Source organism: Saimiri boliviensis, chromosome 10, assembly GCF_048565385.1.
Source record: "Saimiri boliviensis isolate mSaiBol1 chromosome 10, mSaiBol1.pri, whole genome shotgun sequence".
Lineage (NCBI taxonomy): Eukaryota > Metazoa > Chordata > Mammalia > Primates > Cebidae > Saimiri > Saimiri boliviensis.
Window position 1 is genome coordinate 17,083,642 of NC_133458.1, and position 23,053 is coordinate 17,106,694.

At 50.2% G+C, this 23,053-nt stretch overlaps 1 protein-coding gene across 4 annotated transcripts in view; it reads left to right on the forward strand.

Moving 5' to 3' along the window:
• Positions 1–22,211, forward strand: part of DENND2A (DENN domain containing 2A) — a 121,436-nt gene extending 99,225 nt beyond the window's left edge. For 2 of the 4 annotated variants that reach the window (XM_039472550.2, XM_074379000.1), the window contains exons 15-20: positions 7,595–7,772; positions 9,586–9,627; positions 14,144–14,261; positions 17,488–17,733; positions 20,598–20,684; positions 21,891–22,211. In XM_039472550.2, the coding sequence (XP_039328484.1) occupies positions 7,595–7,772; positions 9,586–9,627; positions 14,144–14,261; positions 17,488–17,733; positions 20,598–20,684; positions 21,891–21,922 (703 nt within the window). In that variant the 3' untranslated portion in view covers positions 21,923–22,211. Of the gene's footprint in view, positions 1–7,594; positions 7,773–9,585; positions 9,628–14,143; positions 14,262–17,430; positions 17,734–20,597; positions 20,685–21,890 lie in introns of all 4 variants that reach the window. The other 2 variants (XM_039472547.2, XM_039472549.2) reach the window with 1 other exon arrangement.
• The last annotated feature ends 842 nt before the right edge of the window (positions 22,212–23,053 follow it).

The window sequence follows — 23,053 nt, forward strand, 5'->3', positions numbered from 1 at the left end:
AATGTGGAAGAAAGCATCCTTATTCTGATTTCTGGCTGTAGCCGCTAACTTAGTGAGGGCACAGAACAGGGCATGAGAACAGGACATGTCACAGGCTCAGTGCATGGCCCTGTGACATCCCAGAGGGGACCTTCGCCCACTCTAGATTGGTAGCCACCCCTGCATCACCCTCCCCCACAAACACCATTCATTCTCTCATCATCGCTTCGAGCCTCCCACTGCAAGAGGAAGCTTCAGGGAGTTATGGCAAATATTGTATGAGTTATAAAATGGTTTTAAGTTGAGCCAAAAATCCGTCAAATTTAGAATAACATTTTTGCTCTGTTTCATCTTTAGGGTGGACACTGAGTGTTCCAATGGCTCTGTCAAGCCGGAGTTTGACAGATGGAAAGGAAAGAATGCTGTTGTCATGGCTTTTCTGCGGTCATAGCAACACAGATAAATATTTCTGTACACCCTTGTCTTCATTTTTCTGATGATAAACATTTTGTTTTTTAGTTTACTGATTTCAGTACCCCATAGTTTTTGCGAAACCTACAGACCAGGCTGAATGATAAAGCTTGCCCATAAACAAATTTGTCCAAAAGTTTTAGAGGGAGGCTGGGCACGCCCATAATCCTTGCACTTTAGGAGGCCAAAGCAGAGGACTGCTTGAGCCCAGGAGTTTGAGACCAGCTTGGGCAATATAGCAAGACCCCGTCTCAAAACAAACAAATAAAAAACTTTATGGGGGATAGTTTTTAATATTCAAGAAATTTATGAGCTGGGCACAGAGGTATATGCCTGTAGTCCCAGCTGAGGAGGAAGGATCATGTGAGCCCAGGAGTCTGAGGCTGCAGTGAGCTATGACTGCATGACTGCTGTCCAGCCAGGGTGGACCCTGTCTTTAAAAAGTAAATTAAAGGGCCGGGCACAGTGGCTCAAGCCTGTAATCCCAGCACTTTGGGAGGCCGAGACAGGTGGATCACAAGGTCAAGAGATCGAGACCATCCTGGTCAACATGGTGAAACCCCGTCTCTACTAAAAATACAAAAAATTAGCTGGGCATGGTGGCGCGTGCCTGTAATCCCAGCTACTCGGGAGGCTGAGGCAGGAGAATTGCCTGAACCCGGGTGGCAGAGGTTGCGGTGAGCCGAGATCGCGCCATTGCACTCCAGCCTGGGTAACAAGAGTGAAACTCCGTCTCAAAAATAAAATAAAATAAAATAAGAAATTTACTTATATTTTTGTAGTGCATTAAACCGTAAGCTAAATGACAGACTTCTGGCTAATGATAAGTAGAATTAGGTGGGCAAATCTTGACACATATAGGAGTTTGAACCTTCTCTTCGACATATGGGTAACTACACAAATAAGTTTATATGTAGCTGTGCATCAGCATCCCCTTATTTGTTGGTTTTGGTTCATTTTTCATCAGTTTACACAAGCTGAAATGAGAATCCCATGTCCTCTCTAGAATCGGGTGCACCCAGCAACATCTGCCATTTCAGGAGGTTGGGCTTCTCACCACACCCTCTCTAGGGAGATGAGGCTGTCGCCAGGCTGGAGTGCAGTGGCTCACGCCTATAATCCCAACACTTTGGGAGGCCAAGGTGGGTGGATCACCTGAAGTCAGGAGTTGGAGACTAGCCTGACCAACATGGTGAAACCATACGTCTACTAAAAATACAAAAATTAGCTGCACATGGTGGCACATGCCTGTAATGCCTGTAATGTACTTGGAAGGCTGAGACAGGAGAATCGCTTGAACCGAGGAGGCGGAGGTTGCAGTGAGCTGAGACCATACCACTCCACTCCAGCTGGGACAACAGGAGCGAAACTTAATTAAAAAAAAAAAAAAGCGGGCCGGGCGCAGTGGCTCAAGCCTGTAATCCCAGCACTTTGGAAGGCCGAGGCGGGTGGATCACGAGGTTGAGAGATCAAGACCATCCTGGTCAACATGGTGAAACCCCATCTCTACTAAAAATACAAAAAATTAGCTGGGCATGGTGGCACGTGCCTGTAGTTCCAGCTACTCAGGAGGCTGAGGCAGGAGAATTGCCTGAACCCAGGAGGCGGAGGTTGCGGTGAGCCGAGATCGCACCATTGCACTCCAGCCTGGGTAACAAGAGTGAAACTCCATCTCAAAAAAAAAAAAAAAAAAAAAAAAAAAATCTGGCCAGGCGCAGTGGCTCATGCCTGTAATCCCAGCACTTTGGGAGGCCAAGGTGGGTGGATCACAAGGTCAAGAGGTCGAGACCAGCCTGGCCAAGATGTTGAAACCCCATCTCTACTAAAATACAAAAATTAGCTGGGCATGGTGGCACATGCCTGTAATCCCAGCTACTCAGGAGGCTGAGGCAGGAGAATCGCTTGAACCTGGGAGGTGGAGGTCGGAGTGAGCTGAGATTACGCCATTGCACTCCAGCCTGGGTGACAAAGTAAGACTCGATCTCAAAAAAAAAAAAAACTGGAAGGACATCCGCAATGATCTAGTGATGATCTAGTCTCCGTTAGTTATTTCACAAGTGAAGAATCTGAGGCCTGGAGCAGTTAAGGGCTTTACCTGAGATCACACAGAGAGTAACAGAACTAGTTGTCTTAAAGCCCAGCCCGTGTTCATTTTCAGCTCTGTGGCGCATAACCTCAGGGTTTGTAAGTACAGGGATGGAAATCATGCAGCCACTGCATGGCGACTCCCACCTCCTGGTAGGTTTCATCAGGCACCAGACCCCACCTGAGTACCTTTCACTCATGTTCCTGGGAGTGATGCGCCAATAGGAGAGCTACTTTGCTTGGGATGCTGAGGGATATTCATCGAATCAGGCGTCCAGTTCCTGGGGCGTTCCTCTAATTCGGGAAACTCTTCATTTACTTTTTTGGTAGCATCTTAGAGGAAGCTCTGTGCTGGATCCTTACTTGTTTATAGAGAGTTGGAAGCCTGCTGAGCATAGGAACACCAAGTATGGAGCAGAGGCTTGGTAGCAACCAGAACTGAAGAGTCGGCTCCAGGAAAACTTTGGCATTCCTTACAAGTGCGTCCTGATGTTCTGGAATACTGCTCCAACCCTCGGGAACCACCACCCAACAGCAAAACATCCTTGGACCCAGCCCTTCTCACCCATGCCCAAACTTTTAACCCTGCAGCCCAGCCAACCTCCCACTGGGGCCTTCTCTTCCCTGCCCCACTTTTGTACAATTGATCACAGCTGTGAGTGCTGGCGTGCCTTTCCTCCACACCACTGTAACGCAAGCCAGCTGCGAGCGAGGACTCTCCTTCTCGGGCTGCCTTCAGAAACACTGCCTCTCCTCCAGCCCCTCCACCTCCACGCTCTGCAGCCCTCTTGACCAGTCATCCTTAGCATCCCCAGAACCACTGCCTATCAGCATGTTCCTAAGAGACCACCAGTCCCAGCAGTACCCACCTCCCCTCCCCCTCCACGAGGGCTCCTCTGGCCTTCACAAGTCAGGGACTAAAATCTCATTACCCCTTGCATCAGGGATTGAGAAAAAGAAGCTCCATTCAAAATAATCCTTTCATCCTCTATCATTTATTTTGAGGGAAAAGCTGCCACTCATGGAATTATGCGCAGAATTTGACCTTTCCTTTTAGTGTTTAGGATTATAACTGTTTTTAGAATATTGGTGTGGGCCGGGTGCGGTGGCTCACATCTGTAATCCCAGCACTTTGGGAGGCCAAGATGGGCAGATCACGAGGTTAGGAGTTTGAGATCAGCCCGGCCAACATGGTGAAACCCCATCTGTACTAAAAATACAAAAACTAGCTGGTCATGATGGCATGCGCCTGTAATCCCAGCTACTCGGGAGACTGAGGCAGGAGAATCGCCTGAACCCGGGAGGCAGAGGTTCCAGTGAGCTGAGATAGTGCCATTGCACTCCAGCCTGGATGACAGAGCAAGACTCTGTCTTGAAAAAAAAAAATTAGCCAGGCATTGGTAGCACATGCCTGTAATCCCAGCTACTCGGGAGGCTGAGGCAGGGGAATCGCTTGAACCCAGGAGGTGGAGCTCTCAATGAGCCATTGGATTCCAGTCTGGGCGACAGAGCAAGACTCCGTCTCAAAAACAACAACAACAAAGAAAAACCATTAATGTGTGCTAGAGAGCAAGAGGAATGAGACCCCTTCAAGAAACTGCCTGCTTGTTGCCATTTTGTCTCCAGCACCTGTGCTCCATGGGCTCCGGCTAACGAGGTGTTCATGATACGCGGGTGCGGAAACCTTCACTGCAGCTACAACAGTGGGCTCGGACTACTCAAAACAACAGTTGCTACAGGAGACAGTCAACAAACAGTGGCAGCCCCTCCCACGTGGCCAGTTGGTTCCCCAGCCGAATCATCATCATTTGCTCCATCAAGTCTGAACGCTGCTGTCCTAGAGCGCCATGCGCCCAGTTCACTGAGTGGACTCTGGCTTGCTTTCTGTCACATTCTCCACCACCCTCTGCATCTAGCACCAGCATGCCTGGTCATCTTTCCTGACCTTGCTCCCACAACCTTCTCCAGATGGTTCACACTCACTGCAGCTGAACCACGGCCTCCCACCACTGCAGGCAATACAAGGCTTTAACTAGGCGTCCCTAGGGCAGTGCAGCAAGAAGGGAGCAGCCCCTTGTACTTCCTCCTTCTAGGAATGAGACCACAGGATCAAAAGGCAGGCAGCCTTTTCTTTGACTTGGGAAAAAAAGTTAAACGTGTGTTTGTTTTTCTATTGCAATGATTGCAAAAAACAAAACCCACATAGGCTATCCTCCCTGTGCCTTCTTTTTATATACAGGTAATTTTTGTGTCCGAGATGGGGATCTAACTCTGTTGCTCAGGCTGGACTCCAGGGCTCAGGAGACCCTCCCACCTCACCCTCTGGGACTTAGTAGCTGGGACTACAGGCACATGCCACTGTGCCTGGTTCGTAGGGTGTCTTCTAACACCTGCATTCCTCTGGGCAGCAACCCTGCCTCCTCCAGTCTGCAGGACCCTTCTCTTCCTACTCTGCCCCATCCTACATTCAGAGGTTACTTTAGCCCCATTTAGCCTCACTTTTCCTGCCTTTAAAATCTGAAAGAGGCCAGGCACAGTGGCTCACGCCTGTAATCCCAGCACTTTGGGAGGCTGAGGCAGGTAGATCACCTGAAGTCAGTAGTTTGAGACCAGCCTGGCCAACGTGGTGAAACCCCGTCTCTACTAAAAATACAAAAATTAACTGGGTGTGGTGGTGCATGCCTGTAATCCCAGCTACACGGGAGGCTGAGGCAGGAAAATCGCTTGAATACGGAAGGTGGAGGTTGCAGTGAGTTGAGATCATACCAATGCACCTAGCCTGAGCCACAGAATGAGACCCTGTCTCAAAAAAAGAAAAAGAGCCGGGAGCGGTGGCTCAAGCTTGTAATCCCAGCACTTTGGGAGGCCGAGGCGGGTGGATCACGAGGTCGAGAGATCGAGACCATCCTGGTCAACATGGTGAAACCCCGTCTCTACTAAAAATACAAAAAATTAGCCGGGCATGGTGCTGCATGCCTGTAATCCCAGCTACTCAGGAGGCTGAGGCAGGAGAATTGCCTGAACCCAGGAGGCGGAGGTTGCGGTGAGCCGAGATCGCGCCATTGCACTCCAGCCTGGGTAACAAGAGTGAAACTCCGTCTCAAAAAAAAAAAAAAGGAAAAGAAAGACATAGAAGTCACTTCACCCTAAGCTCTGGCTGAATTATTGATATTACTCTCCTTAATGTAAGTCTTAACATCATTATTCTCTCTTTTTTTTCTTGGTATCTTCCAACTGCAATGTCTTACTCTTACCCAACTAATAAAGAAGGCAGTATAATGATAAGAATGAAATCTTGGGACAGCGTTTCACTCATTTGGGGGTGATCATTTGAAAGAAAAGACAGTGACCAAATGTCAGTGCAATACATGGATGCCATGCTACTAAGAGGTATTTCATGACTCCAGTGTATATCAGGAGAATGATTATTTGCAAAGACAGGAAACAGGAAGGTTAAGAGACTTAGGTGATAAATGAACAAGATTCAATACTACCGTTATTAGTTCAGGGGCCTCCAAATTGGGGAATGAAAAAGGCTATGTGTACATATATTTTTTATTTTTAATTATTTGTAATTGTCATATAAAAATAGCATGTATTTGCCCGGCGTGGTGGCTCATGCTTGTAATCTTAGCACTTTGGGAGGCTAAAGCAGGTGCATCACAAGGTCAGGAGATCGAGACCATCCTGGCCAACATGGTGAAAACCCATCTCTACTAAAAATACAAAAATTAGCTGGGCGTGGTGCTAATATTTGTATTTTTACACCTACAAAAATTTGTGTATGTAAAAATACAAAATTTACAAATTTACAAATATGTGTGCCTGTAGTCCCAGCTACTCGGGAGGCTGAGGCAGGAGAATTGCTTGAACCTGAGAGGCAGAGGTTGCAGTGAGCTGAGATCGTGCCATTGCACTCCAGCCTGGGTGATAGAGCGAGACTCCATTTCCAAAAAAAGCTGCATATATTTATCACATACAATGATGATTTTTTTGTTGTTGAAACAGGGTCTCCCTCTGTCACCATGCTGGAGTGCAGTGACACGATCACAGCTTACTGCAGCCTCAATCTCACAGATTCAGGTGATCTTCCCACTTCAGCTTCCTGAGTAGCTGGGACCACGGGCACCTCCACCTCCCAGGCTCAAGCGATTCTCCTGCCTCAGCCTCCCAGATAGCTGGGACTACAGGCATCCAGCACCACACCCAGCTAATTTTTGTATTTTTAGTAGAGATGGAGTTCCACCATGTTGGCCAGGCTGGTCTCGAACTCCTGACCTGCCAATATCTTTTAATTCACATATTTTCTCCTCAAGTAAGCCAGAGCTAATTGATTTTGTTTTTAGGGGTCAGGAGACTTTTATGACAATGAGATTATAGGCGCCTGATGTAAGGGGTATCTGCTTAGATTCATCTTCATTGTTCATAAACTTTCTCTTTTTTTTTTTTTTGAGACAGAATCTCAGGTCTCTGTCGCCAGGCTGGAGTGTAGTGACGCAGTCTCGGCTCACTGCAACCTCCACCTCCTGGGTTCAAGTGATTCTCCTGCCTCAGCCTCCTGAGTAGCTGGGATTACAGGCATGTGCCACCACACCCAGTTAGGTTTTTGTTATTTTTTTTTTAGTAGAGACAGGTTTTCACCATGTTGGCCAGGATGGTCTCGATCTCTTGACCTCATGATTGCACTCCAGCCTGGGCAACAGAGGGAGACTTCTCTCAAAAAAAAAATAAAATAAATAAATAAAAACCTTACAAGAGTATAGCTCACAAAAAGGTGGGCTGGTGGGGAGGGTTCGGGGAGTATAGCTCACAGGTGAAAGCACACTTGTAAACATTATCCAGGACATTAAACTACATTAAACTCGTCCCTGTAGCTATGCCTCCAAGCAGCTCGCATAACTCTAAGTGCCTGGCCTGGCCTGTGCTGAGATTGTCATGTGCTCTACCCGATCCACGTGTGTCCCGAATCATCCTGCCTCTGGGAAGAGCCTTCTCCCCTGGGGGCTCCCCTGGGCCCTCGCTGAGCCAGCCTCTCTCCCTGTTCTCTCCCTGGCTGCAGCACCCTGTCCAAATGCTGCCACGCGATGGTGGCGCTGATCTACCCCTTCACCTGGCAGCACACCTACATCCCGGTGCTGCCACCCGCCATGGTGGACATCGTGTGCTCGCCGACACCCTTCCTCATCGGGCTGCTCTCCAGCTCGCTGCCGCTGCTCAGGGAGCTGCCACTAGAAGAGGTGAGCTCCCGCTCGGGCTGATCCCCCTCCCTGCAGGGTGCAGAGGACAGAGCATGGTGCGGGTCCTGCAGGCGTTGTGGAGTGGTTCTCAGGGCCCGCAGTGTCGGGGAGCAGGGCGTGGGGGCCACCAGGGCTTGTGTGCCTTGAGTACGCCCAGAGGCGTACTCACTCAGACCCTCAGGGACTGCAAACAGTTTTCCCTTCCAAGTGGAATGCCCGGTATGAGCACCCCTTGAGAAGGGCAGCAAAGAGCAATTTAGCCAGACGTCAAAACTCTCAAGTCATTCATAGCCCTCTCCCCTCCCCCACCTCCCACCCACTCCTCCACACTGGGGAGCTAGCAAGATCCCTTCCTTTGTCATATCCATTAATAATGTTTTTAATCCCCAAGTTCTGGCTGTCCAGTTCGGCATCGAAGTGGGGAACGTCCTGCTTGGCACTTCTGGAGGTATTTAGCCCAGCCCCTTCCTCTAAATGGTTTCCAACTGAGGACTGGAGGCTTCCAGCCCTCAGAGAGGGAAGCTTAAATAATGCTACTCAGTCCTGAAGCACCAGGAGGAACGCCTGTCCCTCTGTCCTGCAGTTCTGCCTGGGTCCCTCGAAGCTGCTCCTCTCATTGCTCAGATAGTCCTAACACCCCGTTAAACATCGCCCACCAGCCTTAGGGCTTTCAGTGCAGATGTGAAGACCGCCAGGAGTGCGTCTGGTGCCCTGTGCGGTGGGTCGTTCAACCCTCAAGAGTATGAGTGGCAAGGAAGGAGAGGCAGCCCTCCGCTCCTGGGCAGGTCTCTGGGATATGGGAGAACCCACGCGTTTCCAGCTGTTGTTATGGTGACCATCCAGGCACCTGGCTCCTCCCCCATTATGGCCAGTGGCCTTGGCTGTCGTCTGAGTGAGGGTCTCGGTCTCGTCTCAGTGAAGGTCTGGTGCCTGTGACCTTTGCTCCCCAGGCACGTCACCTGCCCCACCCTGGTCCTGGCCCCATTTCTCGCTCTCACTCTGAGGAGTGTGGCGCCGTGCCAGGCAGGTGCTTTATCCCAAAAGCCTTCAGCAATGAAAACCCAAAGCTTAACCCAGTCTCCAGGTGAGTTTCTCTCCTCCTCTCCCCTGGAGAGAAATGACACGGCTAAGTGGGGAGCTGGGGGAAGGACGAGGCAGGGGCCCTCGGGTGGGAACCACGGAGGCCTGCAGTGTCTTTTGCACACCTCAGTAGCCCACACCCCAAAAGCAGCCTGAGAAGCTCTGCCTCAGCCAGGCTGAGAGCCAGCCAGGGAGTCCCACCCGCAGCACACATGCGTCCCAGGCTGCGGTGTCAGCGTTGAAAGCATTCAGTGGCCAGGAACAGTGGCTCATGCCAGATCACGAGGTCAGGAGTTCAAGACCAGCCTGGCCAATATGGTGAAACCCCGTCTCTACTAATAATACAAAAATCAGCCGGGTGTAGTGGCACGTGCCTGTTGTCCCAGCTACTCAGGAGGCTGAGGCAGGAGAATAGCTTGATCCCGGGAGGCAGAGGTTGCAGTGAGCTGAAGTCGCACCACTGCACTCCAGCCTGGGTGGCAGAGCAAGACCCCATCTCAAAAAAAGAAAAAAGAAAAAAAAAGAAAGCATGTAGTTCAGAAAAGACCCTCCCCAGTCCCTCTCCATCATCTGTGGCTACGGTGGCAATATCAGGAAACCACAAATGGCTCAACCCCAGCCCCGCCCCAGCTGCCTCTCTGGGTGCCAAGAAGGAAGATGGCTAAGAGTCCATCCCCATCCCAGAAGCCCAAGCCCTGGAGACAATAACAGCCCCTTTCCTCTCATCTCACAGGTCCTTGTGGTTGACCTCGTCAATAGCCGGTTCCTCAGACAGGTGAGTGAAAAGGCCAATGGCGGCCTCCTGCTCCCTTTGTCTTTACCTATTTGTTGTTTGGGGCTCATCGCTCCAGCCTTGGAAAGGCTCCATGGCATTGCAGAGCAGGGTGGCAGAGCTGTGTGATCCCAGGACTGAGCTAGGCTGAGGACAAGCCAGAAGGCAAGGGGCAAAGAGGAACGGTTTGGGCAAAGGATTGATGTCCACGTGTTCTGACACAAAATGGTTTTCTAACAATTAGAAAAAGAATCTTTGTAATCTTATAACTATTGGCACCTTGATTTTTCAATATGCTTTTTAATTTTTTAAAAAGCTGGGCACAGTGGCTCACGCCTGTAATCCCATCACTTTGGGAGGCTGAGACGAGTGGATCACTTGAGGTCAGGAGTTCAAGACCAGCCTGATCAATGTGGTGAAACCCTGTCTCTACTAAAAATACAAAAGTTAGCCAGGCGTGGTGGCGGGGGCCTGTAGTCCTAGCTACTCGGGATGCTGAGGGGAATCGCTTGAACCCAGGAGGCAGAAATTGCAGTGAGCTGAGATCACATGCACTCCAGACTGAGTGACAGAATGAGACTCCATCCCAAAAAAAAAAAAAAAGAGAAATGGGATCTCACTATGTTGCCCATGCTGGTCTCAAACTCCTGGCCTCAAGTGATCTTCCCACCTCAGCCTCCTGAGTGGCTGGAGGCGTACACGACCATGCCCAGCTTCAACATGCATTTAAATAATATTTGGCCCAGCCTGGTGTCTCACACCTATAATCCCCACATCTCCAGAGGCTGAGGCAGGAGGATCACTTGAGCCCAGGAGTTAAAGACCTGCCTGGAACAACATGGTGAGACCCTTGTCTCTACAAAAATCTTGTAACATTGGCCGGGCGCGATGGCTCATGCCTCTAATCCCAGCACTTTGGGAGGCTGAGGCCAGTGGATCACCTGAGGTGAGGAGTTCGAGACCAGCCTGGCCAACATGACAAAACCCTGTCTCCACTAAAAATACGAAAAAGCTGGGCATGGTGGCATGCACCTGTAGTCCCAGTTACTCGAGGGACTGAGGCAGGAGAATCGCTTAAACCTAGGAGGCAGAGGTTGCAGTGAGCCAAGATCATGCCATTGCCCTCCAGCCTGGGAGACAAAGGAACTCTATCTAAAAAATATGTAAATAAATAAATTTAAATATAAAAATAAAAAATAGCCAGGCACAGTGGCTCACACCTGTATCTCAGCACTTTGGGAGGCCGAGGCAGGCAGATCACCAGAGGTTGGCAGTTCAAGACCAGCCTGATCAACATGGAGAAACCCTATCTCTACTAAAAATACAAAATTAACCAGGCATGGTGGCACATCCCTGTAATCCCAGCTACTCAGGAGGCCGAGGCAGGAAAATCGCTTGAACTCAAGAGGCAGAGGTTGCAGTGAGCCGAGATCACACCATTGCACTCCACCCTGGACAACAAGAGCAAAATTCCATCTCAAAAAAATATATATATACATAAAATAATTACCCAGGCTTGCTGGTGTGCACCTGTAGTCCCAGCAGCTACTTAGGAGGCTGGGGCAGGAGGATTGCTTAAGCCTGGGAAGTCAAGGCTGCAGTGAATTGAGATCATGCTACTGTATTTCAGCCAGAGTGATAGAGTGAAACCCCTTCCTGAAGAAAAAAAAGGAGAGAAAAAGAGACAGGGAAAAAAATATGTGTGTGTGTGTGTGTGTGTGTGTGTGTGTGTGTGCGCATGCGCATGCACATATCTTAAAAGGACTGAAAGGAAAACTCACTAAAACATTAATGCTTCTTGTCTTAGGGAGGGAGACGGTAAGGAGACAGATTATGAGTGATTTTAAATTGTTTTAGTACATTCATATATTTTGATAATCATCAGTTAGTTCCATTAGCAGAGGAAGTAAGTAACACACATGTATTTTCTCTTTTTTTTTTTTTTTTTTTTTTTTCTGAGAGAGTCTCACCCTGTCACCCAGGCTGGAGTGCAGTGGCACAATCTTGGCTCACTACAACCTCCAACTCCCAGGTTCAAGCTATTCTCCTGCCTCAGCCTGGGACTACAGGCACGTGCCACCATGCCCAGCTAATGTTTTATATCTTTTTTTTTTTTTTTTTTTTTTTTTTTTTTTTGAGACGGAGTTTCGCTCTTGTTACCCAGGCTGGAGTGCAATGGCGCGATCTCGGCTCACCGCAACCTCCGCCTCCTGGGTTCAGGCAATTCTCCTGCCTCAGCCTCCTGAGTAGCTGGGATTACAGGCACGCGCCACCACGCCCAGCTAATTTTTTGTATTTTTAGTAGAGACGGGGTTTCACCATGTTGACCAGGATGGTCTCGATCTCTTGACCTCGTGATCCACCCGCCTCGGCCTCCCAAAGTGCTGGGATTACAGGCTTGAGCCACCGCGCCCGGCTATGTTTTATATCTTTAATAGAGACAGGGTTTCACCATGTTGGCCAGGCTGATCTTGAACTCCTAACCTTGTGATCTGCCCGAATCAGCCTCCCAAAGTGCTGGGATTACAGGCATGAGCCACGGTGCCTGGCCCACACACATCTATTTTCTTTTTATCATTTGCTAGAAAGGCCTAACAACTTCTTATTTATTTGTTTGTTTGAGACGGAGTCTTGCCCTGTTGCCCAGGCTGGAGTGCAGTGGCACAATCTGGGCTCACTGCAACCTCCGCCTCCCGGGTTCAAGTGATTCTTTTGCCTCAACCTCCTAAATAGCTGGGATTACAGGCATGTGCCACCACACCCAGCTAAATTTGTATTTTTAGTAGAGACACGGTTGCACCATGTTGGTCAGGTGGGTCTTGAACTCCTGACCTCAGGTGATCCGGCCACCTCGGCCTCCCAAACTGCTGGTATTACAGGTGTGAGCCACCGCACCTGGCCCAAGAGGCGTAACTTCTATCAGATCTTGCAAGAAGTAATTAAAGTAATTACAGAAAATTTCTCTGGACATTCTGATGGATTACTTCTAAATGTTGCCACATTGCTGAGAAGTTTAGTAGCATGAACACTGGTTTGTGTTTTGTTTGTTTGTTTTTTTTGCTGCCGTGCAGTGGTGCAACCTCAGCTCACTTCAACCTCCACCTCTCAGATTCAAGTGATTCTCCTGCCTCAGCCTCCCAAGTAGCTGGGGTTATAAGCATGCGCCACCACGCCCAGCTAATTTTGTGTGTGTGTATTTTTGTATCTTTAGTAGAGACGGGGTTTGATCCCAAGCCAGCCTTGGGTCATGCAGGCTGTCTGCCCTGGCTAGAATCCCCTGGTTAGCACTGGCTACCCTACAGGATGGGGAAGTGGAAATTATGTATTGAATATCCTCTCAGTGCCAAGCCCTTTCACAGGGTAATTGTACTGCATTTTAGCTTCACAACAAGGTACAGATTGATTGGTTGTCCATTTTACAAGTCGGGAAAATGAGCCTCCCCGTTGCTTGTAAAAAGTAGGGTCAGCCTGGCAAAGTGGCTCGCGCCTATAATCCTAGCACTTTGGGAGGCCAAGGCAGGCGGATCACTTGAGGTCAGGAGTTTGAGACTAGCCTGGCTAACATGGTGAAACCCTGTCTCTACTAAAAATACAAGAAAATTAGCCAGGCGTGATGGCACGTGCCTGTAGTTCCAGCTACTCTAGGGCTTAAGGCAGGAGAATTACTTAAACCTGAGAGGTAGAGGTTGCAGTGAGTTAAGATTGCACCGTTGCAGTCCAGCCTAGACTACAAGAGTGAAACTCTTGTCTACAAATTAAAAAAAAAAAAAAAAAGGCCGGGCGCAGTGGCTCAAGCCTGTAATCCCAGCAGTTTGGGAGGCTGAGGTGGGTGGATCACGAGGTCAAGAAATCGAGACCATCCTGGTCAACATGGTGAAACCCCGTGTCTACTAAAAATACAAAAAATTAGCTGGGCATGGTGGCATGTGCCTGTAATCCCAGCTACTCAAGAGGCTGAGGCAGAATTGCCTGAACCCAGGAGGCGAAGGTTGCGGTGAGCCGAGATCACGCCATTGCACTCCAGCCTGGGTAACGAGCGAAACTCCGTCTAAAAAAAAAAAGTAGGCCGGGCACAGTGGCTCACGCCTATAATCCCAGCACTTTGGGAGGCCAAGGTGGGCAGATCACCTGAGGTTAGGAGTTTGAGACCAGCCTGGCCAACATGGTGAAACCCCATCTCTACTAAAAATACAAAAAAATTAGCCCGCTGTGGTGGTATGCACCTGTAGTTCCAGCTACTCGGGAGGTTAAAGCAGAATTGCTTGAACCTGGGAGGCGGAGGTTACAGTGAACCAAGATCACGCCATTGCACTCCAGCCTAGGCTGCAAGAGCGAAACTCCATCTCAAAAAAAAAAAAAAAAAAAAAAAGTAGGCTCAAGATTGAAACCTCAGACCTCTGGCTCTCGGTTGTGTTCCTTCCATGAAACTGGGGACTGAGCCAGGCCTGCTCTGCCAGTGTGACCTGCGGCCTGGACGCAGCCACCATCCACAAGCCCACCTGCTGCTTCTGCTTTCCAGATGGATGACGAGGACTCCATCCTGCCCCGGAAGCTTCAGGTGGCCCTGGAACGCATACTGGAACAGAGGAATGAGCTGGCCTGTGAGCAGGACGAAGGGCCCCTGGAAGGCAGGCATGGTAAGCGTTCAGCCACCTCCCATGCGTCCCTCCCTTCCACTCTCAGGGTCAGGGGACAAATGGGCAGTGCCCTCCCTTCCTCTTGGTCCTGGGCCAAGTAGGAACATGGGCGACGGAGACATAAGGAGAGAAACCCCGGCCTCATTTTCTTTGTCTGGATTTCATTCTCACTATGAATTGTGGGAAAGATTTTCCCACCTCCCCATTTTGGCCCTAAAGTATCTGTTTAAAGGGGGTGTGTGGAAATTATCTGGGCATGGTGGCACATGCCTGTGGTCCCAGCTACTTGGGAGGCTGAGGCAGGAGGATCCCTTGAGCCCAGGAGGTTGAGGCTGCCATGAGCCACACCACTGCACTCCAGCCTGGGCAACAGAGTGAGACCCCATCTCAAAAAAATCAAAAATTAAAAACTGTTGCTAGGCGTGGTGGCTCATGCCTATAATCCTAGCACGCTGAGGGACCAAGGCAAGTGGATCACCTGAAGTCAGGAGTTCAAGACCAGCCTGGCCAACATGGTGAAACCACGTGTCTACTGAAAATATAAAAATTAGTTGGAAGTAGTGACAAATGCCTGTAATCCTAGCTACTTGGGAGGCTGAGGCAGGAGAATCACTTGATCAGGAAGAAGAGGTTGCAGTGGGTGAGATCATACCACTGCACTCCAGCCTGCATGACAGTGCAAGACTCCATCTCAAAAAATATATAAAAGTCCAGGCGCAGTGACTCACGCCTGTAATCCCAGCACTTTGGGAAGCCAAGGTGGGTGGATCACTTGAGGTCAAGAGTTCGAGACCAGCCTGGCCAACATGGTGAAACGCCATCTCTACTAAAAATACAAAAATTAGGCCGGCGCGGTGGCTCAAGCCTGTAATCCCAGCACTTTGGGAGGCCGAGGCGGATGGATCACAAGGTCGAGAGGTCGAGACCATCCTGGTCAACAAGGTGAAACCCCGTCTCTACTAAAAATACAAAAAATTAGCTGGGCATGGTGGTGCGTGCCTGTAATCCCGGCTACTCAGGAGACTGAGGCAGGAGAATTGCTTGAACCCAGAAGGCGGAGGTTGCAGTGAGCCGAGATCGCGCCATTGCACTCCAGCCTGGGTAACAAGAGCGAAACTCCGTCTCAAAAAATAAATAAATAGGCCGGGCGCGGTGGCTCAGCCTGTAATCCCAGCACTTTGGGAGGCCGAGGCGGGTGGATCACGAGGTCGAGAGATCGAGACCATCCTGGTCAACATGGTGAAACCCCGTCTCTACTAAAAATACAAAAAAAAAACTAGCTGGGCGTGGTGGTGCGTGCCTGTAATCCCAGCTACTTAGGAGGCTGAGGCAGGAGAATTGCCTGAGCCCAGGAGGCGGAGGTTGCGGTGAGCCGAGATCGCGCCATTGCACTCCAGCCTGGGTAACGAGAGCGAAACTCCGTCTCAAAAAAAAAAAAAGGCCGGGCGCAGTGGCTCAAGCCTGTAATCCCAGCACTTTGGGAGGCCGAGGCGGGTGGATCACGAGGTCAAGAGATCGAGACCATCCTGGTCAACATGGTGAAACCCCGTCTCTACTAAAAATACAAAAAATTAGCTGGGCATGGTGGTGCGTGCCTATAATCCCAGCTACTCAGGAGGCTGAGGCAGGAGAATTGCCCGAACCCAGGAGGCGGAGGTTGCGGTGAGCCGAGATCGTGCCATTGCACTCCAGCCTGGATAACAAGAGCGAAACTCCGTCTCAAAAAATAAATAAATAAAAATAAAATAAAATAAATAAATAAATAAATAAATTAGTTGGGTGTGCCGGGCCCTGTGGCTCACGCCTGTAATCCCAGCTCTTAGAGAGGCAGAGGCAGGAGGATATCTTGAGCCCAGGAGTTCGAGCCCTATGTGGGCAATATAGTGAGAACCCCCCCATTCTCCACAAAAATGAAAAAGATAAAAAGACAAAAATTAGGCCGGGCACGGTGGCTCAAGCCTGTAATCCCAGCACTTTGGGAGGCCGAGGCGGGTGGATCACAAGGTCGAGATATCGAGACCATCCCGGTCAACATGGTGAAACCCCGTCTCTACTAAAGATACAAAAAAAATAGCTGGGCATGGTGGTGCGTGCCTGTAATCCCAGCACTCAGGAGGCTGAGGCAGGAGAATTGCCTGAACCCAGGAGGCGGAGGTTGCGGTGAGCCGAGATCGCGCCATTGCACTCCAGCCTGGGTAACAAGAGCGAAACTCCGTCTCAAAAAAAAAAAAAAAAAAAAAAAAAATTAGCTGGGCATGGTGGCACGTGCCTGTAATCCCAGCTACTCAGGAGGCTGAGACAGGAGAATTGCCTGAACCCAGGAGGCGGAGGTTGCGGTGAGCCGAGATCGCGCCATTGCACTCCAGCCTGGGTAACAAGAGCGAAACTCCGTCTCAAAAAAAAACAATAAATAAATAAAATTAAAAAAAAAAAAAAAAAAAAGACAAAAATTAGCTGGGTGTGGTGGTATACGCCCATAATCGCAGCTATTTGGGAGGCTGAGGCAGAGGAATTGCTTGACCCAGGAGGCAGAGGTTGCAGTGAGCCAGGATTGTCTCAGCCTGGGCGACAGAGTGAGACTCCATCTCAAAAATAAATAAATAAATAACTTTTAAAAAAATTTTAAATTAGACCAGGCAAGGTGGCTCATGTCTGTAATCCCAGCACTTTGGGAGGCTGAGGTGGGCAGATCACAAGGTCAGGAGATCGAGACCATCCTGGCAAACATGGTGAAATCCCATCTCTACTAAAAATACAAAAAAATTAGCTGAGTATGGTGGCGCACACCTGTAGTCCCAGCTACTTGGGAGGCTGAGGCAGGAGAATTGCTTGAACCCAGGAGGTGGAGATTGCCGTGAGCTGAGATCATGCCACTGCACTGCAGTCTGGGCGACAGAGCAAGACTCCATCTCAAAAAAAAAAAAAAAAGTTTTTTAATTGAAAAAATTTAGTGGAGACCGGGCGTGGTGAGAGGCCAAGGCAGGAGGATCACCTGAGGTCGAGAGTTCCAGACCAGTATGGCCAACATGAAGAAACCCCATCTCTAAAAAATTAAGTGGGGAAAGAAATGTCTTAATAACCTAGGGTAATCTTCCTCCTGGATAATCACAGTTTCCATCGAGGGAACTAGCAGTTACTGTATTTTGATTATTAATTGGCTTGTCTTAAGGGCTGTGGCCCGGCCTGTCTGCCCTCACCGTTCCTGGGCCTTCCTCGCCTTACTCAGGCCCAGAGTCCAGCCCCTTGAATGAGGTGGTGTCTGAAGCCTTTGTCCGCTTCTTCGTGGAGATTGTGGGACACTACTCCTTGTTCCTGACATTGGGCGAGCGCGAGGAGAGAACCCTGCAGCGGGATGCCTTCCGCAAAGCCGTCTCCTCCAAAAGTCTCCGCCGCTTCCTAGAGGTCTTCATGGAGACTCAGATGTTTCGAGGCTTCATCCAGGAGCGGGAGCTGCGTCGGCAGGATGCCAAAGGTTAGGGGCGTCTTCTCTGTTGGCACCGAGTCAGCTAGAGGTGCCCATTATTCCAGGTGGCTGATGAGCAGGGAGAAAGATCACAGGGCAAGGGCACAGACCGGACAGTGTCCCCATCCCCCCGGAGAGCTTGCAGGCATGCCCTGACTGAGCTGGTGGAAAGGCTCCCTCCCCTGCCTTCTCTGTTTCCTCTGCTGGCCTCTCCCAGAACCACATGCCAGTGTCTATGGCAAGGTCTCCTTCTATCAAATTCTTTCCAAACTGGTGAAATTCTCAGGCTGGGTGCAGTGGGTGACTCACACCTGTAATCCCAGCACTTTGGGAGGCCGAGGCATGTGGATCACTGAGGTCAGGAGTTTGACACCAGCTTGGACAACATGGCACAACCCCTTATCTACAAAAAATATTTTAAAAAATTAGACCAGCATGGTGGTGTGCACCTGTGGTCCCAGCTACTCGGAGGCTGAGGCGGGAGGATCACTTGAGCCTGGGAGGTAGAGGTTTCAATAAGCTGAGATCATGTCACTGCACTAGAAAAACTGATTGGAGAGTATGAGTTACAGGAGGCACCTGCCAAAGGAGTGTTTTAAATATTAATAGATCTCCAGGATACATTTAAATATCTCTTTACTGATCACTTGGTAAGAGAGATGGGAGACACACAAGCTTAAAAACTACCTGGAGGCCGGACATGGTGGCTCACACCTGTAATCCCAGCACTTTAGGAAGGCCAAGGTGGGCAGGTCACGAGGTTAGGAGTTCGAGACCAGCCTGACCAACATGGTGAAACCCCATCTCTACTAAAAATACAAAAATTAGCTGGGCGTGGTGGCACACGCCTACAATTCTAGCTACTCAGGAGGTTGAGGCAGGAGAATCACTTGAACCCAGGAGGCGGAGGTTGCAGTGAGCCAAGATTGTGCCGTTGCATTCCAGCCTGGGCAACAAGAGTGAAGCTCCATCTCAGGAAAAAAAAAAAAAAAAAAACACCCTACCTGGAAAAGGCCAGGTGCAGTGGCGTGTGCCTGTAATCCCAGCACTTCGGGAGGCCTAGGCAGGCAGATCATCTCAGGACAGGAGTTCGAGACCAACCTGGCCAACTTGGTAAAACCCTGTCTCTACTAAAAATACAAAAATGCCACGTCTGGTGGCACACGCCCGTAATCCCAGCTACTCAGGAGGCTGAGGCAGGAGAATCGCTTGAATCCGGGAGGCAGAGCTTGCAGAGAGTCACGATCCAGCCATTACACTTCAGCCTGGGCAGCACAGCTAAACTGTGTCTCCAAAAAAAAGGCCGGCGCAGTGGCTCATGCCTGTAATCTCAGCACTTTGGGAAACTGAGGCGAGTGGATCACGTGAAGTCAGGAGTTTAAGAACAGCCTGACCAACATGATAAAACTCTGTCTCTACTAAAACTACAAAAAAAGTTAGCTGGGCATTGTGGCAGGTAACTGTAATCCCAGCTATTCAGGAGGCTGAGGCAGGAGAATCGCTTGAACCCAGGAGATGGAGGTTGCACATCTCCTGGGTGACAAGAGCAAAACTAAAAAAAAAAAAAAAAAAAAAAAATCCTGGAAAGAACCCTCTGTCCATGAAAGATCAGTCAGCAGTGAAGACAGAGTGCCTGAACCTCAGACCCTAGGAGTCTGAGAAGCTGCCTAGGAGATGGCCTGTCAGCCTCTGTGGAGGGACTCCGGGAAAACTAAGCCGTCTCGGCCGGGCGCGGTGGCTCAAGCCTGTAATCCCAGCACTTTGGGAGGCCGAGGCGGGTGGATCACAAGGTCGAGAGATCGAGACCAACCTGGTCAACATGGTGAAACCCCGTCTCTACTAAAAATACAAAAAAAATTAGCTGGGCATGGTGGCGCGTGCCTGTAATCCCAGCTAATCAGGAGGCTGAGGCGAGAGAATTGCCTGAACCCAGGAGGCAGAGGTTGCAGTGAGCCGAGATCGCGCCATTGCACTCCAGCCTGGGTGACAAGAGCGAAACTCCGTCTCAAAAAAAAAAAAAAAAAAAAAAAAAAACTAAGCCGTCTGACCAAGGCACTCTTACGGGAGAATACAGGGAAATGGGAGTGCATGGGCACTCCTCCCAAGCCAGATCAGTCTGGTTCATCTTTAAAACCGCCTGCCACGGCCAGTCGTGGTGGCTCACGCCTGTAATCCAAGCACTTTGGAGGCCAAGGCGGGCGGATCACCTGAGGTCAGGAGTTCAGGACCAGCCTGACCAACATGGTGAAACCCCATCTTTCAAAAAAAAAAAAATTGGCCGGGCGCGGTGGCTCAAGCCTGTAATCCCAGCACTTTGGGAGGCCGAGGCGGGTGGATCACGAGGTCAAGAGATCGAGACCATCCTGGTCAACATGGTGAAAACCCGTCTCTACTAAAAATACAAAAAAATTAGCTGGGCATGGTGGCGCGTGCCTGTAATCCCAGCTCCTCAGGAGGCTGAGGCAGGAGAATTGCCTGAACCCAGGAGGCAGAGGTTGCAGTGAGCCGAGATCGCGCCATTGCACTCCAGCCTGGGAAACAAGACCGAAACTCCGTCTCAAAAAAAAAAAAAAAAATTTAAAAAAAAAAAAACCGCCTGCCTGACACAGTGCAGATGCTTGGCAGGCGTTTGTTGAATAAAAATAGGATTTTATCTAGGAGGTGACTTTACAGCCTTCCAAAGACAGTTACTGCACAGGTGGGGCAACGATAAGGGCAGTAAAACCCTTATACATCTCCTGATTCACAGCGTGTCTATGGGAGCAGCTTACCCTCAGGAAGAAGTTTCTGTTTTCTCTGGTAGGGAGGAAATGGACACGTTTAGACATGCAAAGACCAAGACCTACAATGGCTGGGATTTCTCTGGTTAACAGGTCTGTTTGAGGTCCGAGCCCAAGAGTATCTGGAAACCCTCCCCAGTGGAGAGCACAGCGGCGTCAATAAGTTCCTGAAGGGACTAGGTAAGGCCCTGGGCTCCAGGTCCCCAGCCTGCGTGCCTCTGAGCTGTCTGTCACAGAGTCCCCGCCAGTCCCCTCCACTGGAGCCAGCGCCCTGAATAACAAGAGCCCTACGGCCTGCCCTGGGCAGATGCTACGGTTCTCATTTTAACTACCGGTTCTCTTCTGTCCCCAAAGAGGAAACAAAGGAAGCAGTGCCCCCAGCACCCCCTTTTTCTGGGCCCCTGGGCTTTCTTGCTATCTTCTTTCTCCATGATCTACACTCTAAAACCTCAGGGGAACTGAGCCGAGGGAGCATGGCAGGAACCCGACAAGGGTATCTGGCAACAAAGACTCGCACTGGTGTCCAAAATTCCCCTGGAAAGTAGAAATGTGAGACCTACAAGGACTGCAGTTTAATTAGTAAGAGGCCCTGACAGGGAAAGGGAGGATAAAGAAGACAACAGGAAAACAGGACAGAGGCCCCAGTAGGGAAGCGTCTGCGGCAGTGAGGCCCTCCCACAGAGCCTGCAAGGGGTGTCATGTCTGTGCCTCCTGCAGGACGGAGGGCTGCCTGGAAGAGGAGTGTTTTAAATATACACACATTGACCGGGCGCGGTGGCTCAAGCCTGTAATCCCAGCACTTTGGGAGGCCGAGGCGGGTGGATCACGAGGTCGAGAGATCGAGACCAACCTGGTCAACATGGTGAAACCCCGTCTCTACTAAAAATACAAAAAATTAGCTGGGCATGGTGGCGTGTGCCTATAATCCCAGCTACTCAGGAGGCTGAGGCAGGAGAATTGCCTGAACCCAGGAGGCGGAGGTTGCGGTGAGCCGAGATCGCGCCATTGCACTCCAGCCTGGGTAACAAGAGCGAAACTCCGTCTCAAAAAAAAAAAAAAAAATATATACACACATTACATTGCTGTGTACTTTCTCTTCCCTTGGCTCCTGAGGGATGTGTTGATTCGGTGCTTCCTTTACTACCACAGCAGAAGCCAGCCCTCCTAAACAGCTCTGATGGTCTTCGTTTCAAACCCCCCAAGTCTGAGGAAGACCCCAGGGGAATCTCTGGAAAGAACAACCCCCCTCGGTTTCTCCAGAGCAAGGGATGAGGCTTCCCTAGTTGGCGTGGGGGCCCCGTTACCCACAACACTTCGGGGTGAAAAGGGCAAGACTGATGTCACCGTCCTTTGCCTTGTGAAATGTTCTCATTTTCTTTCTTTTAGGCAATAAAATGAAATTTCTCCACAAGAAATAACTCTCAGCTCAACCTCAAGGGAAAACTTCCTCCTTGTGCTGCCACATGCTTTAAAAACAGTTCCTGGTGGCCTTTCTGCAAGGCTGGGTCCCAGGTAGTCTCGGTGCCGAACTGGAGGCCATGGTGGCTTCCGTCCGAGGATGGGCTCTCCCCGGGATGAGGGCCTGGGAGCCGCCGGGAGGACAGCCCTGGAAAGGGAGCCTGAGACCAGGCGTGTCGCTGACATGCAAATGGATTGTTTTGGTGGTTGGGTTTTTTTATCTTAGATATTAAAAGTAAGGAAAATGTGTGGATTTTCTGTTTATTACACCAAGGCCAGGAGGAGCCTGTCCTGCCGTGTGTTCCTCTCCTTCGTCCCATCGCCGCTCAGCAGTAAAGCCAAGAGGAGTGGTGATGGGCAACAGAAATGAGGTGCTCCGACTAGGTGCGGTGGCTCATGCCTGTAATCCTGGCACTTTGGGAGGCCAAGGCAGGTGGATCACCTGAGGTCAGGAGTTTGAGACCAGCCTGGCTAACATGGCAAAACCCCATCTCTATGAAAAATACAAAATCAGCCAGGCGTGGTAGCACATGCCTGCAATCCCTACTCGGGAGGCTGAGGCAAGAGAATCACCTGAAGCCTGGAGGTGGAGGTTGTGGTGAGCTGAGATTGTGCCATTTCACTCCGGCCTGGACAAGAGTGAAACTCCGTCTCAGGGAAAAAAAAAAAAAAAAAAAAGAGCCGGGCGCGGTGGCTCAAGCCTGTAATCCCAGCACTTTGGGAGGCCCAGGCGGGTGGATCACGAGGTCCAGAGATCGAGACCATCCTGCTCATCATGGTGAAACCCCGTCTCTACTAAAAATACAAAAAATTAGCTGGGCATGGTAGCACGTGCCTGTAATCCCAGCTACTCAGGAGGCTGAGGCAGGAGAATTGCCTGAACCCAGGAGGCGGAGGTTACGGTGAGCCGAGATCGCGCCATTGCACTCCAGCCTGGGTAACGAGCGAAACTCCGTCTCAAAAAAAAAAAAAAAAAAAAAAAAAAGAAATGAGGTGCTTCTCCGGGCAGGACTGAGGACACACAAGGACTAAGAGGGGAGCAGGTGGGGCCGGTGCCTCGGGTTCAGGGCACCAGGCCTGCTGGTGAAAGG